Source organism: Canis aureus, chromosome X (genome assembly GCF_053574225.1).
Source record: "Canis aureus isolate CA01 chromosome X, VMU_Caureus_v.1.0, whole genome shotgun sequence".
In the NCBI taxonomy this organism is placed as follows: Eukaryota; Metazoa; Chordata; class Mammalia; order Carnivora; family Canidae; genus Canis; species Canis aureus.
The window spans coordinates 86,860,476-86,879,334 of record NC_135649.1 but is presented as its reverse complement, the minus strand read 5'-3'; the positions used below and the strand labels follow the sequence as shown (position 1 = coordinate 86,879,334).

The 18,859-nt window shown below is 42.8% G+C and overlaps 1 protein-coding gene across 23 annotated transcripts in view; it reads right to left on the bottom strand.

The window, feature by feature from the left end:
- The window catches only part of LOC144308397 (uncharacterized), a 469,309-nt gene that overhangs the window by 351,921 nt on the left and 98,529 nt on the right, over positions 1–18,859 (bottom strand). For 22 of the 23 annotated variants that reach the window (XR_013374874.1, XR_013374875.1, XR_013374873.1 and 19 more), the window contains one exon: positions 10,619–10,675. The exons of the other annotated variant lie outside the window; for it this stretch is intronic. Coding sequence is in view for 1 of the 22 variants with exons in the window: in XM_077888794.1 (XP_077744920.1) it covers positions 10,662–10,675 (14 nt within the window). In the remaining 21 variants the exon portion in view is untranslated. The remainder of the gene's footprint in view (positions 1–10,618; positions 10,676–18,859) is intronic. 23 annotated transcript variants of the gene reach the window in all.

Genomic DNA, 18,859 nt, shown 5'->3' with positions numbered 1-18,859 from the left:
ACTTGGCCGTGCCTACTATAATGACAGTCAACTCTGTGAATACGGGAGTAGGGGTTCTGGCTAAGTACATCTATCCCAGTCATAGTTCCACAACTTGGGAAATAACCATACTTTCAGCCTAAAACTCCATTCATCACCTAACTTCTGGCTACCATCTGATTGGTAAGGTACAGCAACATTCGACCGCTTCAGGATTAGGTGAGCCTCTAACTGGCAATCCCTAATGAGGCTCTATTTCCCATTCCCCAGTCCACGATCACTGACAAGTGGCTCCGCATACAATGGAGGAAAGTTTTGAGGCAAATTTATAGGATATGCTTAGGACAATGTCACAGGTATCCTCTTTCCAGGGGACCCAATACCTGTTTATTCAAGGAGTTGTGTTTCAGCCACCTGGCTCAGATCTGAGGACAGGGCCAGAGGCTATGATTCTCACCGTGATAATTCAACTAAGGTCTCTTTAACTAGACCTAGATATCCCTCCCCACAATTATACAGATCTTGTAATACTTCAGCAGGTGTTGTGAGTACTTTAATTAGGGCATCCCTCAAAAGCCCACCCCCTACTTTTAAGACCAGAGCATTCATTCCCCCTACTTGCTGAGTGTTGACAGCCAACAGTTCTCAACTGAGTCCCTCTTTGAGGCTTGCCTGGGTGTGAAGAACAGCCTTCTTTAAGATCATGTCCCCTTTTAGGAGCAGCAGATACCTAATGCCTGGCCTCTGTAGAGGCATAAAGGCCCAGGCAACTTTGCTCCAAATCAGAACCCTCTGCAGGTTCTAAAGCTCACTGTAGCATTAGCTGTAGCCTCTATGGTGATCATACCATAGTTCAGCTTCTCCCTCAGCCTCATCCTGCTTCTTTCCACTCCCTGACGGGTGTTAATCCCAACATCAGTCTCCAGTAAAATTTCACAATGCAAATCTTGTCTCAGAATTTGGTCCTAGGAAGCTGAACTGTGACAATAAACTGAAAACTTACTTCAGTCAGGGCCCCTGAAATCAATGAGCCATCCCCAGAGATCCCTACACAACAAAACATCCTAATTGCCACTCTGGCTCTGCTGCCTGTAACCATAACTGGACCCATTTTGTCTCTAGTAGTTCAATGTCTCCCTTTGGCCTTTACCACCCTGAGATTTCATCCTTCTCCGTGAAATGAGGAAGTCCAGCACAATGGTGACCTCTCCCACCATTATCACAAACTTGAAGAAGGTGGCTATGACAGAGTTTTCAAGGCCACATTCCCATGCTTTTCTCAGTGCCTTGAGAAAAAAGGAGTAGGTCATTGGCCATCTGCTAGCAGATACAGTGGGAGAAGTCGAGAATGGGCACATATAATAAATCCACTCCAATGTCCTAATTTTTCTGAGCCCTTGAGTTCCTCCAGGCTACTTCTGGCACCTGAACCCTACAGGCCACTCTTATGTTAGATCTTAGCCAACCATCTCAGCCATTTCAGGGAATACACAGAATCAAATCTGTCTGGACTGTCCAGACTGCTGAGTTTCCACATGAAGCAGAAACTATCAATAGGTGGATTTAGCCAATGTTACATTTCGCCTTCTCTGGTCTAGTACCTCGAGAATTCATTTTCATATAGACTCCCCAGATTATTGCTGGTACAATTTTGCAGGAAACTTGCTCTTTTCACCAATGTTGAAGCTCACTCCTCCCCATTCTGTCTTTGAATTTGTCCCTGACCAAGCATACTATGACAGGACTCCAGTTATGGGTCTGGATTCAATGGAAGGATGGTGGCCATGGGGTTTGATGAAACTTGGCATCCCCTTGTAAGGTAACTTCTTCCAACAAGGTTAACACAGGGTCTTCACACAACAGACGAGCCACATCCACCCTGAGACTAGTGCTCCTGTGTTTCTGCCCAGGTCTCTATTCACAACTTAGTGCTTCTCCCTCTGAATGCAAAGCTGGGTCTCACATTTCTTCTCTCCTGACTGCCCAGATGGTACTCACATGTATTCACACAGCACATTTACTATTTCGTGGAATGTCGCCTTAAACTGGTCATTAGGTACCATCCTTTTTAATCTCTCATTGTCATCTAGATTCACCCAAGGTAAAAAACACAAGAGAAATAACCCTGGATTCTATAGCATGTGAGTTCATCCTGCCATGAGGCAGTGAAAACAGAGGGACCAGAGTATAGGGACAAATGCCAGGCTTTCACATGGACCTTGGGTTGCTTTATTCATCCATGTAAAGAGGGTTTAATTACTGGCATTCATATCTAACTTTCCTAAGTCCTTGTATGTGCACAACTGTGTTTAGAAAAAAAAAGAAGGCAAGAGCTCTCTTCTAGGACTTACAGAGCTGATATATTAGGGTGAATAAGAACACTACATCTTTTGTAAATGGTAATAAAACTCAAAATCCAAGCCCTAAATCCTACTAACTTGCCTGAGGTCACACAATTAGAAGGGCTGGATTCTACACTCAGATTTTCCTCCACCTAACTCCCATTGTCTTCTCCTATCTGGACCAGTGGAGAAGGTACATCATGCTTGCACACAAAACAAAGTTAGATTAAAACAAATTCCAAAACACAGTAACAACAATCAAGGTAGAAATCCCCATTTAGCTTCTGTTTAAAAAGCAGGAATCAGGGGCACCTGGCTGGCTCAGTCGGTAGAGCATGCAATTCTTGATCTCAGGTTTTTTAGTTCAAGCCCCACATCGAGTGTAGAGAGGACTCAAAAATAAAATTTTTAAGGGCACCTGGGTTCGCTCAGTCGTTTAAGTGGCCAACTCTTGAATTGGGCTCAGGTCATGATCTCAGGTCCTAAGATGGAGTCCCATATCAGGCTTTATGCTCAGTGGGGAGTCTGCTTGAGGATTCTCTATCTCCTTCTCCTTCTGTCCTTTCCCCCCACTGTTTACCTGCGCTCTCATTGTCTCTCTCTCTCAAATGAATAAATAAATCTTTAAAATAAAAATAAAATTAAATTTAAAATAAAAAGAACCAGCACTTGGGAAGCAGCATGAAGTGGGAGTTACAGATGACTATTCATTTTCTAAGGGGCACTTAAAATCAAACCACATACATTGGCATCCCAAGATGTGATCATTCAATCCAGTGGGATCTGGTTCCTCATCTGAACAAAAACCTCAGGCCTTCGGAACCCAAGCATATTTACACACAAAGCATCATGCTTTGGGAATTAAGCATATGTTTGCGGTAAAATATTTCTCTGCCATAAACGCTATTTTTCTAAGTAATCAACTTCATCAGATTCACTTATATGATTTTAAAAGAGGCAGAACTTCAACAAAGCATCCATTTCATTATTGCAACTTGCAAAAGGGTAATTCTTGTCCATGCTATTGCTTGGTTAGTTGAGAATTCATTCTTAGTTAGAAATAGGGGAAAAAAATCCCTTAGCCCAATGCAAAACAAAATCATGTAAAAGAAGACAGAGTTCTTTCCTCCCCCAATTCATTTGCAATTCTAATGTTCACTCATATTTTAGGCACTGATGTATGATGAAGCTGCTTATTTTCTGGAGTCAAATGTGGCATGATTATTTTTTTTTTCTCTTCTCTCTTCTTTAGTCTCTTAGGGGCACTTAAAATCAAACAGTCTAGTTCACCAGCAACTTAACTCTAACATTTTCTTTGCAATGATTGCAAGATTTTCTCAAAATTAAAATTTGCCCTAACAGCAAGGCACGTCTCACTGGTTTTTTCCTGTTTTTAATAGTGTTAAGATAGTAACAAGCACAATGAATACAGTGGTTATATTTCAGTCTCATTTGTCGTAAGTATAACAAAAAGGATAAGTTAAGGATAAGTAAAGTCTTGGAAAATCCCAACTCGCAATTTGGATAAATGAAATCTATTAATGTAGGGCTAGTTATTATGGACAATATGTTTAAAGACTGCTTTCCTAGAAAATGTATAGTTGAAGATGCTAAGAGTATCAGACACTCAAAATCCATCAAGGAAATATATGCATTACGAAATTTTTATTGGTGCCTTAGAGATTCCTAATGATGTAGCAAACATTGTGGCCTTGTATTGATAGCATCTTGCCAAGTAATTTTGAAGTGATGAAGCTAATGCTGTTTTGTCTGAAAAGTATTATAAAAGGACTCTCTGCTGCTTCTTTTCGATAATTAGTGAGTAGGTCCCCAGCAACCCTGTGCCCCAGAGGTAGCAGAAATACAATCCAAGTTGAGTCTTCTTGCCTAACCAGTAAGGGAAAGGAAAACGAAAAAAATAATGCATAGCACAGGGGGTGCTCTTTACTGCAATCTCCAGAGATTATATCAGACTGTGCACAAAATGAGCCTTTCATGAGATGAACTAAATAATGTACCTGGGATCCTAAAAAGTTACAGTAAATTTGTATTGCTTATAGATGTAAGAATTGAGAAAATTTGTTCACCTAAATAAGTAGATGAACACAGATAGATTTATTCCAGCAAAATCACTCCAATTCAAGTTCTATACTAAAAGTCAAACAGTGATTATATCATCAGAAAGCATTTTTAGGGGTGCTTGGGTGGCTCAGTCAGTTAAGCACCTGCCTTTGGCTCAGGTTGTGATCCCAGGGTCCTGGGATCAAGCCCTGCATCGGGCTCCCTGCTCAGCAGGGAGTCGGCTTCTCCCTCTACTTCTGCCCCATCCCACACTTGTTCTCTCTCCCATGTTCTCTCCCTCAAATAAATGAAACCTTTAAAAAAAAAAGAAAGCATTTTTAATGATGGATTAGTCGATAATTTAATTAGGTCCTCCTTTAAATAACTTGAAAAGAAGGAGCTGGAAAGCATGTGATTTTTCTTTTTTTAAGTAATCTCTACATCCAATGTGGGGCTTGAACCTACAACCCTGAGATCAAGAGTCATATACTCTACCAACTGAGCCCACCAGGTGCCCCACAAAGCAAGTGATATGCACATGGATTTGTTCTACAGTCAATTCAGTCATTGACTTTCTCATTTTCTGGGAAGCATGTACAAAAACCCTTACTAGGAGCACCTGGCTGGCTCTGTTGGAAGAGCATGCATCTCTTGATCTTGGGGTCATGAGTTCAAGCCCCATGTTGGGTATAGAGATTACTTAATTAAATCTTTAAAAATTTTTCTTAAAAAAACGCTTACTAAATTCCATAGAGGGGCAATACATTACTCCTGTTACTCTTTCACTTAGAGGCACCTTGTGTGATATCATATACAAAGAAAGGACTAGGAAAATTGCAATATTCTTAAGTTTTTATATACTGCTTTTATCTTATCATGTAAATTACCGTTTTCACTAAAACCTTGGGGTGAAAATAGACACTAAGGCATGGGGAAATGAAATATTTCATTCTGTATATTGTTATTGAGAATGTAAAGTACAGAGGAAATGAGCTTTGTAAAAGATTGATATCCCACATAATTTTTGTCTGTTTCCCATAATTCTTTAAATATTTTTTGAATATTCATATTCTTAAAAAGACAAAGTATGAAACCTTCTTATGAATTGCCAACTGGATGAAATAAGACATGGCATATTCATTTTTTTCCATACACTCATGAAATCCCAGCAGAGTAATAATGGTCCTATTCTCTAGAGGGGCAATATCCATAATGCATCCTTAGATTTTGGTCCTATCCCCAGAAGCAGACCCTGAGATGAAGATTCATGTGTGAGTGATCTGTTATGGAACTAAGTGCTTCCAGGGGGGAAGTAGTCAGAGAGTAAGGAGAGTAGTAGGACTGGGAAGAAACAAATCAACAGTGATATTTTAGGGTAACCCCAGCCTTGGGATCTCTGGGATTTAAGTCACACCAGTTTGTCCCACCTCATACGAAGGGAGCTGGCCTAACTGCACTCCTATATACCCATCAGCCATTGGATATAGGCTGCCCTTGGGCAATGGAAAGATGAACTCCCAGGCATTCCTTGCTCTCAATGTCTCTAGACAAGACAACTATAATAGTTCAAGTGTACTTCTTTTTTTTTAAGATTTTATTTATTTAGGGATGCCTGGGTGGCTCAGCAGTTGAGCATCTGCCTTTGGCTCAGGGCATGATCCCGATCCTGGGATCGAGTCCCACATTGGGCTCCCTGCGAGGAGCCTGCTTCTCCCTCTGCCTATGTCTCTGCATCTCTCTCTGTGTCTCTCATGAATAAATAAATAAAATCTTTTTTAAGATTTACTCTAGAGAGAGCATGTGCATGCACAAGCAATGGGAGAGGGGCAGAGGGAGAAGCAGACTCCCGCTGAGAAGGAGCCTGTTACCCAGGACCCTGGGATCATGACCTGAGCCAAAGACAGACACTTAACTAACTGAGCCACCCAGGCGCCCCAAAGGTACTTCTATAAAGGAGGCTACAGGTATGAATCACTAAGAGCAAAATACATAGAAGCTGGGGTTTGAGTAAACTGAGTCAATACACAGAAGCTAGGCAATTGCAGTGGCATCATCCACTACATAGCCAATAAGCTTATTCTCCTTCCAAGTTCCCACTCTCCCCATGTCTTCACTCTTGCTTCCTGAGATCACATCCCAAATAAACTTCCTGTATCAAAGGCCTTGTGTCTTACATTCTGCTTTTTAAGGAACACAGGTGAGTTCCTCCTCCCCATGGGAGGAACAGCTTCCAGGATCTTCCCCAAACAGACTTGGTCAACATCTAGGCATGTTTGGAGCAGCAGCTTCTCTCTTTACAGTGGATTTTATTTATTGAGTACCACCCTCTCATTTATACCTTACTATATACAGAATAAGCAACTGTTTTTGTAAAATTAACATTAAATGAGTGCTATTTACACTGCCAGGAACCTCCCCATTAGGAAGGACCTCAAGGTTTCCCAATCAAGCTTGTTATAATTTGCTTATTTATTTTTCATAATTCTACATCAGCACCATGTAGCCCAAGTAATTCAAGCAGAAAAATGTATCTTATAAAATTGGTCAATCCTCCTGATTGGTTTTGTTTTTAAAGATTTTATGTATTCATTTGAGAGAGAGAGAGAGAGATCCAGAGACAGCACAAGCCAGGGGGAGAGAGAAGGGATGAGGGAGAAGCAGACTTCCCGCTGAACAGGGAGCCCGATGTGGGGCTCAATCCCAGGACCCTGGGATCACAACCTGAGCCAAAGGCAGACAACTGACCTAGCCACCCAGGTGCCCCAATCTTCTTGATTGCACTTCTTGGATTTACAGTTATGCCACTCCACCTTTTTCCACCTTGCTCCTTCCTTCCTTGTTCCATTCTCAAAACTTAGGCACTGAGTTGAGATTATGTTCACTTATTCTTAAAAAAAAAAAGAGGCCACTTGAAGAGACAAGTAAGAAAGAGACTTAAGAAAAAATTGCAAACATATCTGATCAAAGACCTGCACTCAAATTCCACAATAACAATGAGCAGAGATGCGAAGAGACACTTCACCAAAGAAATGGATGGCAAAGAGATACATAAAAAGATGTCCAACGCCATTAGTTATTCCAGAAATGCAAATGAAAATCACAATGAGACATACACCCTCAAGAATGGCTGAAAAAATTTGTTAAACGTAACAACTGACAAAACCAAGAGTTGATAAGAATGTGGAGCAACTAGAACTCCTGTAGTGTGTCTCAGAGCAGTGCAAAATCATACAGCCACTTTGGAAAACCCGTCTGTCAGTTTTTCCTCCTCTTTCTGAGGGCAGCTCACTTCCAATGATTGGCCAAGGCAGGAATAGGCCTCATTTTAACGTGGAACACCTCTAAAGGACCATCTCAGCTCCAGAGCTACCCCCACTGGATTGCCTAAATTGTTTATCCAGACTACATTGTAGCCCAATTTCTCCCTGTGCCCAATTCCAATTCCTTCCCTCCTCTAGAAGTGTTGACACCAGGATATGTCCTAAGAAACTTTCTGCAGACTTACCTTCCTCTTCTAATCTGCTTTTTGGGAAACCCAACCTGAGACATACCTCCTATCATTTCTGGTCAGCATTATATGAGAGAATCTCTTATGTGAAAAATTCAAGGAGAAACTGAGCCCCTTGCTTTTAAAACATGACCTAAATCTCTGGACTTATGGAGTATTTCTTTAGGGAGTAAAGACAAGGAATTCTGAGTTAGCCTCTTGGTCAGCCAAGGCTCTCAGGCATACTTATAATTTAACCCTACGACAAAAGTATAGTTCCATGCCCAGACCCTGCTCCTAACCTCCTCTATTGCTCTGTGAAACAGACTGGATCTGCTAAGGAGTACACTAAGGGGTGGATATTTGTGTGCAGGAAGTTTACTGGGAAGTACTCTGAGGATGGACACCTGTGGGGGATGGAAGACAACAGGACTGGACAGAAGGAGAAGTCGGCCTATGATGCAGTCACAGCCAAGGTGTGGCAGGCAGAATAATGACCCTCCCCAGAGATACTCATGTCCTAATCCCTATAACCTTATGAATATCACCTTAGATGGCAAAAAGGGACTTTTGCAGTTGTGATTAAGTAAAGGATCTTGATATCAGCTTGGATTATCCACATGGGTCTAATGTAGTTACATGAGTCCTTCTCAGGAAAAGAGGGAGGCAGGTGGGTCAGAGTCAGAGAATAAGAATGGAAGCAGAGGTCAGATAAGAGAAAAGATGCTATGTTGCTGGCTTGGAAGACGGAAGAAGGAGTCAGAGCCATAGAATACAGTGGTCTCTAGAAGCTGGAAAATGCAAGGGAATGGATTCTACCCCAAAGAGCCACCAAAAGGAACACAGCCCTGCCAACACCTTAGCTTTAGCTCAGTGAGATCCATTTCAGATTTCTGACCTCCAGAACCATAAGATATAAAATCTAAGTTGTTTTAAGCCTTTAAATTAATGTTAATTTGTTACACCCAGTAATAGGAAACTCTATAAAAGGTCTCCGCCAATTCCAATAAGAGTCCTGAAGCTGGGATGGCCTTTCAGAGTTGTCCCAAGTTGGGCTGATGAACTGGGCCCTTTGTATCCCCAAACAGACCATCCACTGATATAGTCTACTCACCCACCCCCCAAAAAAGTGTGACCCGGAGTTTATCTTTAAGTAAACTCTATGCCCAATGTGGGGTTCAACTCACCACCCCAACGTCAAGAGTCAGATACTCTACTGACTGAGCCAGCCAGGTACCCCTAGCAAACTGGTGTTTTCAACCAAGGGAAGTTCCCAGAGAAGGCTGACAGTACTCCCAGAAGTGGGAGGAATCAACACTTAAGTCCTTGAAAGACGAGAAGATAGATCTGGACAGCATACCATAGAATCTACTGTACTCAGATAATCTAAGTATTGTCCCCATCCTCACCTCCAGCATTTGCAGTACTGATATGCAGTCCCAGAAGGGAAAACAAATTTGGTTAGATGTGCTATTACCAAGCAAATTAAATTCTTTTATCCAATTCTCACTCCATCATTCTTGAGTTTACTTGCTTTATTGGGAGGGGCGAGCCTCCATTCCCATGGGTCTCTGAAGTTAAGAAAAGCTTCAGAGTACAGACTTTCCCAGAAACTATTCAAGGAGCAAGATCAATACAATTATTCTGAAACATGCTAAAAGTCAGAGAGAGACTGTTTAGCTGAAGACTCTAGAGGAAAAATTAGGAATTCATTTTCAGAAACACATTTCTAAATATTGAGTTCCTCAACTTATCAAAGGATGCAATACTAATTTCACACATGTTGTCAATGTCATTGGTTGAAATATTAGAAGAAACTATTCAATTAATATTTTAAGGGGGGTAAAGAATGAGTTTGTTTTTAATGCAGCAAGAGCTATTTTTTTGGCCACTCCACATTTTATCACTATTATCTGTTAATGCTTGAGCTGTAGAACATAAAAATACAGCTATATCCAAATCCTGCCTAGAGTGTAAAATATTTCCATTTCCACAGGTTCTGACCTTCATTACACTTTGAGTTAATTCAGTACTCTCCTCCACTTGTCCTGCTACCAGTCACAACTCCAATCCATACTGCATACTGTCGCCAGATTAATCCTTTTGAATGACATCTTCCATTATGCCATGCTTTTAGTCAAACCCTTTTAATATCTACCCAATGTCAAACTAGTTTCAAAGTCTTCTCCTTGGCATTCGAGGCCCTCTATATGATATCTCCAAAACACCACTCCAGCTTTGCCAATGGCCCCTCTATCCTCGGATCCAGCCAAATCATGATGCTTCTTAAACTTTCCACTGTTCTGCTTTTGTTACAGTTCTTCCTTCAACCAGGAACACTTGACCCATTCTTGGTAGTTTATATCTAAACCATCCATGAAAGGAATTGTTACAAACTGCCACATAAAAGCTTTTGCTGATTGAATTAAATAGATGTGATCTCTCCCACTTCCAGTTCTCAAGAAGACTCCTGTTCTGGTTAGGCATTATTCTGATTGCAGGTAAGAGAAACCTGCTCAATTGGTTGCAAGTAAATGGATGGTTCATCTGAAGCATAAAGGGTTACCAGAAAATCCAAAGTCCCAAATGGCAGCCACAGCTCATGAGAGTCAAGGGAAAAACAAACCCAGAAAAGCAAAACAGATTGCTATGAAGAAAGTAAAAGCAGTTTCTAGAAATTGAAAACATGATTTATGGCAATACGAATAAATGGACTGAGTAGCAGAATGGGCATAGTCGAAGAAATTACCTGAGAGAATCACTCTGCTCCATCTTCCAGGGAAACAATTAATTCACCAATAAGATGCTGAAAGAGTAAAGACAGGAAATGAAAGACTGGCGGGGGGGGGGGGGGAGATTACAGATAATGAAATTTTAAAATGTTGATAGAAAAACATTAATTCATAACCCCCCAAAAAATATTTCAACTTAACAGCAAGCACTAGCATGGATAGAAGATGAATAGCTTCCAAAATATTAGTGGTAGTGTGGGGCAAAGCCCAGTGGTGGTGGTGGTTGGTTAGGAACAAAGGAATCTTGTTTGCTCATTTCTCGTTATTGCCAAAATAATAGCAAAGGATCTTAGTTTTAATTTGCATTTTCGCATTACTGGCAAGGCTACTCATCTTTTCATATGTTTATTGAGTTATTCATATTTCTTCTGTAAATTGCCTATATATATATATATACTTTGCCCATATGTCTATGGGATGCTTTGTCTTTTTTATTGATTTATGGTACTCTTTATATGTTATGAATATTAAAACTTTGATAGACTGGGAGGAAATTAAGTATATATTTCTTATCTTTAAACTTTCTTACTTTTTTTGCCATAGCACATTTTTCATTATTTAAAAGAAATGTGCTAGAGGAAGATATAGGTGAAGGCTATCATGATATTAGGGTTGGAATGTCTTTCTGTTTTTCTTCCTCTGTGATTTTTTTTTTCTTAAAGAAACAAATAAACCAGAAAATATGAACAGATCTAAGCACACAGGAATTTTTAGATTCTACATGGAAAATTGTTGGACATGGTAAATAGTTATATGCCAGGCCCAATCCTAAATTCTACATCTAGATTAACTTGTTTGTTCAGCACAACTACTTGTGATTGGCTACTATCAGGCTACTATCATTATTGCCGTCTTTATTTGGCAAATGAGAGAACAGGTACAGGGAGGATAAGTACTTGCCCAAGGCCACACAGAGGTAAATGGCCAAAAGAAGATTTGAAAGGAGGCACTCCGGTTGCCAGCCCAAGCTTTAAAGCTCTGGGCTCTAAATCACCCTCACGCAGAAACTGCAGAAAAAGAACTTTCCAGAACACAAACTGTAAATGGACATTATTTTCCATCGCCACCTGAGTCCTGATCCTGCTTTCTTCCCTGTGAGGATGCTGGCTTGGGGGTGCTGAACTTGGCTCAAGAACCAGGAGAGTCCAATGTTTGTAAAAATTGCCATAATCTGAACTACTTCTGGGTACTTGTTCTTGCAGAGTAGTTACGTCAGGCATAGAACAAAAGGTGTAGAGCATAGCAACAAATGAGCTGTTTGTGCACCCAGCTGCCTCTGATAATCCTCGAGCAACTCCAATCCAAACCAAGACATGTTGCATCTGTCCCTCAGTGCAGTACCTCACTTCTGTTAAGTTCTGAATCCTAAGTATATACATCGGGCATTACAAAAGGGGAGAGAGAGACAGAGAGTGTGTGTAAATCTGACAGACCTGAATAACCTCATATCCCCTGATCTACATGAGAAAACAGTAACAATAACAAAAAGAGTCCTGTTGTGAATCATAAACCTGCATTTAACGGAATAAATAATAAATGTAATATCCTGTGTCAGTCATGGTCCCAGCAGGCAACAGATGGCACACTCAAATTAGGAGAATTTAAAGAGGGATTGTTAGAGGTAATATCCCCCGGGAGGCAGACTGAGATGGAGATTCTCAAACAAAGATTATCGTGAAGTGCTCTGAAGAGGAACACTCGGGCACGACAGGGAAGCAGAACTGGGCAGAGGGAGGTGAGCCATCCCGGGCAAGGTCTCGGCAGAGTGTAATGGGAAGCCTGGAGCTGGAAGGGTCCTTCAGAATTGTCACAACCTGGGCTGAGGAGGCCAGGCCTTTACGTCCCCAGCACTGACCAGTCACTGGCTATCGGCTGCCTAAGGGAAAAGGCATAACTTCGGGCAAGGCGGCCCCTTCAGGGGAGAGCAGTTCCCCAAAAAGAGATTCTTGACACCTGAGGGCATCCTAGTGGAGCTAAGTAGCCCCTCCTGAAGAGGGATCTGAGCAAGCACAGCAGCTGCTACGGGGTCTCTTAAAGAAGCTACTTCCAGGGGGTGCCTGGGTGTCTCAGTTGGTTAAGTGTCTGCCTTCGGCTCAGGTCATGTTCCCAGGGTCCTGGGATCAAGTTCCACATAGGGCTCCCTGTTCAGAAGGGAGTCTTCTCCTCCCTCTCCTTCTGCCTGCTGCTCTGCCTGCTTATGGTCTCTCTCTCATTCTCTGTCAAATAAATAAAATCTTAGAAAAAAAAGAAAGAAAAAGAGAAAGAAAGAAAAGAAAGAAAGAAAGAAAGAAAGAAAGAAAGAAAGAAAGAAGAAAAGAAAGAAAGAAGAAAGAAACAAAGAAACAAAGAAAGAAAGAAAGAAAGAAAGAAAGAAAGAAAGAAAGAAACAAACTACTTCCCAAAGTGCATGCATAGCCTATGGAAAATTATCAGAGAACTTCATTCACACCAAGAAACAGGAAGCGTTGCACGTTGCCATTGAGAGACTGAATGGATGACAATAGCCAGACCGTACATACAAACTGAAATCTCACCCATAATACACAGCGACCAATGCAGGAAACCAACACATGTTGTATGGTAACCTGCCCAGAAAGCCAGCCTATACTCTCTAAATCAGACTTGGAACTGTCAGATTATTGCTATCTTCTGCAATAATTATTACTCCTGTAATAATTGGCCCAAAATGGCTGAGACTTGACTAAATCCGTGATGGGTGCTGTAATTCCCATCCACACTTCCAAGTCAGGACCAGTGGGAGAGAGTCAAACACACACCCCTAACCAGCCATGGAAGACGCCTGGCTTCTCATTAGCCACCTCCAGCTTCCCTGTGACAGCGACCTCCCACGAGGACACACCTAAAGCTGTCCTCTTTTTCCAAGATAAAGCTTTCCTACCTCTCTGCCAGCCTTTGAGCCTCTGCCAGAGCACACATGATGGTGGGGGACTATCTTGTGATAGCAAGCCTTGAATAGCTTTCATTCTCACATGGGTGGTCTTCCTTTATTTCCAACACAACAAAGCCTCCCCGGAGAAGATGAGCACAGTGAGTGGACAATTTGCCTTGCCCTGAGGCATCTGGACCCAAACCTGGAGATTCTGAAAGCCAGCCAAGAACTATCTTGGCTTTACAGAAGATGTATTCAGAATCCTAACTAGGCCAACTTGCTTTTTTTTTTAAATCTTTTTTTTGTTTGTTTAATTTTTATTTATTTATGATAGTCACACACACAGAGAGAGAGAGAGAGAGAGAGAGAGAGGCAGAGACACAGGCAGAGAGAGAAGCAGGCTCCATGCACCGGGAGCCCAACGTGGGATTCGATCCCGGGTCTCCAGGATCGTGCCCTGGGCCAAAGGCAGGCGCCAAACCGCTGCGCCACCCAGGGATCCCCCAACTTGCTTTTAAGACACATCTAGGAGGGTGGCTGGACCAGAAGAAAAGAGCAAGTCCAAGGCTCAAGACACACATCACTGAAGAAGGAAGATCTTCCAAGATACAGGAGAAGAAAACAGACTTCAGTGTTACCAGTCCAGTTGACAAGCCACACTCTTATTTATTTCAAGTATTTCACATGAGCAGATACCCTGGGGTAAGGTACTTTGCAAATGTTCCATATCTAACATGAGGGGATTCCTTTGAGAGGAACTAGATTCAGGGGGAAATGAGTTCCTTTCTTAAGTACAAAAAGGACGGACACTTCCTGTGGTGTCTTCTTCCCACCCTAAATCACGGTGCCATGGAAACCTAACTGGGTAGCTTCTGTTGGAAGCGAGGGGCTTCCCAGATCTCTCTGTTGTTCCAGCACAACCACAGTTAAGGATGGAACTTCCAGGCCACACACTAGTATATTCACCCAAAGAAATGACTCAAGCTGGACACTTTCCAAATTACAACAGGCCAGTGGGAACAGGGACAGAAGAGGAGGAGGGGCAAATTGTGCCATCAAATAATGTGATAGAGGTTAACTGTATCACATCAAGCTGGGCCTGGGTGAGACAAACTCGTTAACCCTCATTAACACCTCAGCAGCAGGCCTTAGTTTCCCATATTAGCTGGATTTAGAGCTGAGCCCCTAGAGAAGGAAGTCTAACTGGATCCAGCTCAGGAAGGGATTTCCGGGAGGCTTGGGTTACCATGATCATACTGACAAATGGTACACGGAGCATATATTCGGAGGTGGGTAGAGAAAACACTGATCAGAGAGCAAAATAGAGGACGAGGAAGAATGTAGGCTTTTGCCTTGAATATAGCTCAAGAGCCAGCACTGAGGGCAGGCAGGAGGAGTGGCCATGAAAGATTACTTAGTCAGCCATCATTCCTAGTCTGCCTGGCCCAACACAACCCTTCCTAACCACTGGCCAGTCCCTCCAGACCTCTCTAAGGTCTCTGGTTAAAGGAAGGTCTTCAGTCTTCAGCAAGGCCAGGCCTCGCTCCCCACCATGGCTATTGGCTTACCCATCTTGGATTCTGTGGGAAGCTGGCTTAGGAAGGCATTTCCAACTCCCCGACGGTTCACAAAGAGCATGCATGTACTTCCTAAGCTCTGTGGTTTAAGACTTGCTCCCCTATCTCACCAAGAGGGAAAAGTAACATTTATAAAATGCTTACTAGAATTAATCCTTGGTAACCACTCCTGGAGTTTCTTACTCTTTTTTTTTTTTTTTTTAATTTTTATTTATTTATGATAGTCACACAGAGAGAAAGAGAGAGAGGCAGAGACACAGGCAGAGGGAGAAGCAGGCTCCATGCACCGGGAGCCCGATGTGGGATTTGATCCCGAGTCTCCAGGATCGCGCCCTGGGCCAAAGGCAGGCGCCAAACCGCTGCGCCACCCAGGGATCCCAGTTTCTTACTCTTTATGCTAAAAGGGATCAGCCTGTGCCACCCCAAAATAGGCCACTTTGGCATAATGATTATTTTGACCTGAAAGCAATTAAACAGCAGACATTAGAAGTCTCTGCCCCCCCCCTTTCTGCCTAAAAGCAGGGCATAAACATGTTATGAAGGTATTCCCCTCCCCTCTCCTAGCCACCAAGACAAGAACCTAGAGATGGCACCAATCTGAGTCTGCATAACAAATCTTACTAAATAACCCTTATCTGCCATTTGTGTCCCCACCCCAGCTGTTTACTTTCCCATGATTTACAGCCCCTAGAAGCCCAAATCCCTTTTCCTTTGTCCACCTGCTTCTCCACAATATACTGCCCTTTGATAAAATGGCATATAAACTCTCAAGCCTCACCACTTCTAAGCTTGGGTTTTGACTCCTTTCCTGTAAAGTTCCTGTGTGTATGCATCATGTATCATTTCTCCTCTTAAAATAGTCTCTCTTCTGTCAGTTTAATTTGCAGGCCTCAGGTGCTGAACCTAAGAGAGAGAGGAAAAGTTTTCCCTTTCCTACAAACCCTAACCCCACTTTACAGATGGGGAATTGAGTCACAGAAAGATTGAAGACAAGAGCTAGTAGCTAGTGCCAGGATGTGGAACCAGGCAGTCTGACTCCAGTGCCTACGCTCTTCTTTTTAATCCCTGTGTTCTTGCTTAAATACGCCACTGCAACTCCAGTTTGGAAAAACAGAATTCTCCCATGTGGCCCAGTTTCACACAGGGGTCACTTTGTACTCAAAATACACACTGAGTCTTTAAATACTAGACTCATACTCAGGGAGGCAAGAAAAGCTGCACAGAGCAGAAGATGGAAGCACGCAATCTGCTATCCCCTTGGGAAGTCTCAATCTGGAGGCCACGCCCATCGAGTGTAAGATGGGCAGTCTCTTCAAGCATTTAAATCCCTCCATATCTCTTTCTGCACACATACAGGAAAATTCATAGATGTTAAATGTGCACATACAGCTAGGCCACTATGCATAAAACATGGCATGGCATATAGATTTCCAAAAGGCCTCAGAAATATGATGACTAAGAGAAGAGATGGAAAAGGACCTGTGCCTGTCTTCCTTCTACTCAGCTCATGATTACAAAATGTGATTTCTGCTGGTCAACTGCAGGCAGAGATGAAGCCTCATGCAATCAGCAAAATGCTGGGCAGTGCTTCTAGTAAGCTCGGGAGGAGAAAGCACAGCCAGGAGAATGAGAAGGAGGGACAATCTCAAGGAGGAGGACTCCCAGCAAGGCTGCTGGGGGAAGGCAAGGCACTGGGTGTTCTGATAGCTCTGCAGTTTCTCTCTGCCCCAGTTGTATTGCTACCATCCCACCGAATGGCTTCAAAGCCCTGGACCCGGTAGAAGGGCCTGGATAGGCCATGACGAAGTCATGCACACATCTATACCACTCTCAGAGGCTCGGATTATATGGTGGTCAAGGAAGCTACAGCCCAAACTTTCACCCTATCAGTAAGATGCTCCAGGCGGTGGCTGTGAGGCTGGTGTCCCTCCACACTCCTGACTCAGACAGAGCCACTGGGCCTCACATCCCTGGATTCGGGGATGTGAGAGAATTGAGAAATGAGAAATGAGAAATGTAGACAGAAATGGCAGACACTCCACACCCCACCTCAAGACTTCATCCCTTCAAACGAAAAGGGATGAGCATACTGCTATCTATGCCTTATGGGGTTTGTGCTACATGAATTGCAACTCTGTGTTACGGTTGCAAGGACTGAGCTTCAGGTTGTCCCTTAATAACAATTAATTCATTTAAAGCAGACAGTTGGGGGTGGCTACCACATGGGGGTCTTTAAAATATGCCTTCCAGGCTCCGCTGAGCTCAGGATCAGGGGAGTCCACAATGACAGACTCAGGATACACATGTTGACCTCACTAGCAGAGATTTTTCTACTATCTGCACACTCCAACAGCAGCAATGGGCAGGGCAGGGGGGGAGGACAAAGGGAGAAGAGGAACAAACCAGAGAGAATATGAGGAAGACAACATGCAGGGAGGAAGGAAGGAGGGAAAAAGAGAGAAACAGAGGGGGTAGGAGGAGAGGGGAGTTGTAAGGGGGAAGGAAGAGGCGGTAGAGAGAGGAAGAGAAGAAAGAAAACAGGTGCTGGGTGGCTCAATTGGTTTAACAGCTGCCCTTGGTTCAGGTCATGATCTCGGGATTCTGGGATCAAGTCCCACATTGGGCTCCCTCCTCGGTGGGGAGTCTGCTTCTCCCTCTGCCTATGTCTCTGCCTCTCTCTCTGTGGTTCTCATGAATAAATAAATAAAATCTTGAAAGAAGAAAAAAGAATTTTAAAATTTAAATTTTAGGGGAAGAAAAACAATAGCAGAAAAGTTTTTTTTCTTTTTTCTTTTTTCTTTTTTTTTTTTTTTGTCTGTTGTTTCTTCATGCAGAGAGGATCTTGGTTGCCACTGCTGCAGCTGGCTGTGCTCCATGGTGACGGAGCATTTTTTTTAAGATCGATACCAAGTAGAATGACTTAGGCAAGCCTAGGAAAAGAAGAAACACGTACAGGAAAGGCAAGGTTGAAGAAGAGAAGAGGAGGAGGCTTTATTGTATTATTAGTGCTACAAGGCAAGGAACCCCAGGGAAAACAGGTTCCAAAGTATTTGCTGGCCTGATTTTAGTGACATTTCTAAACCTGCCTAAAAGCACGCTGTAATTGTCAGCAGGTAGATTTTATCTAAGAGAGAGAGCGAGAGGAGGGAAAGACATCAGTCATCAAATGCTGTTTACCGTTTTGCCTCTCACGTTGCACTGAACCAAGGATAGAAAACAGTGTGAGAGAACACAAATAAAGATGGGAAGGTTTCCAGAGGTTTCTCCCAGTGCAACAGCGCAGTCTGACAGGGGCAGGAGTAAGGGAGCAGGGGCTGAGCACTGCACAAAAGATTCACTCAGATTCTGCAGTAATTGCCCTGCAGGGTATTTTGCCAGGTATCATTTTGTTTTGTATTTTCTCTTTGTAAAATGGTATAATATTTTATTTTTGCTAAAAACATTTTGGCGGGGAGTCACAAAAATCAGACAGATAATCAAGTTTAGAGGTCTGGTATGAAAATAGAAGCCTAGGGACCAGCAGCACCAGCAGCACCAGCAGCACCAGCAGCACCAGCATCCTCTGGGAAGCTGGTTAGAAATGCAGAATTTGGACCCAGCCCCAGGGCCCACTGAATCCGAATCCGCATACTAATCAAATCCCCAGGGGATTCACACAAGCACAGATGAAAGTTTGAGCAGCCCTGGCCAAGAGAAAAAAATTATAGGCTAACATCTCAAGTGTTTGTTTA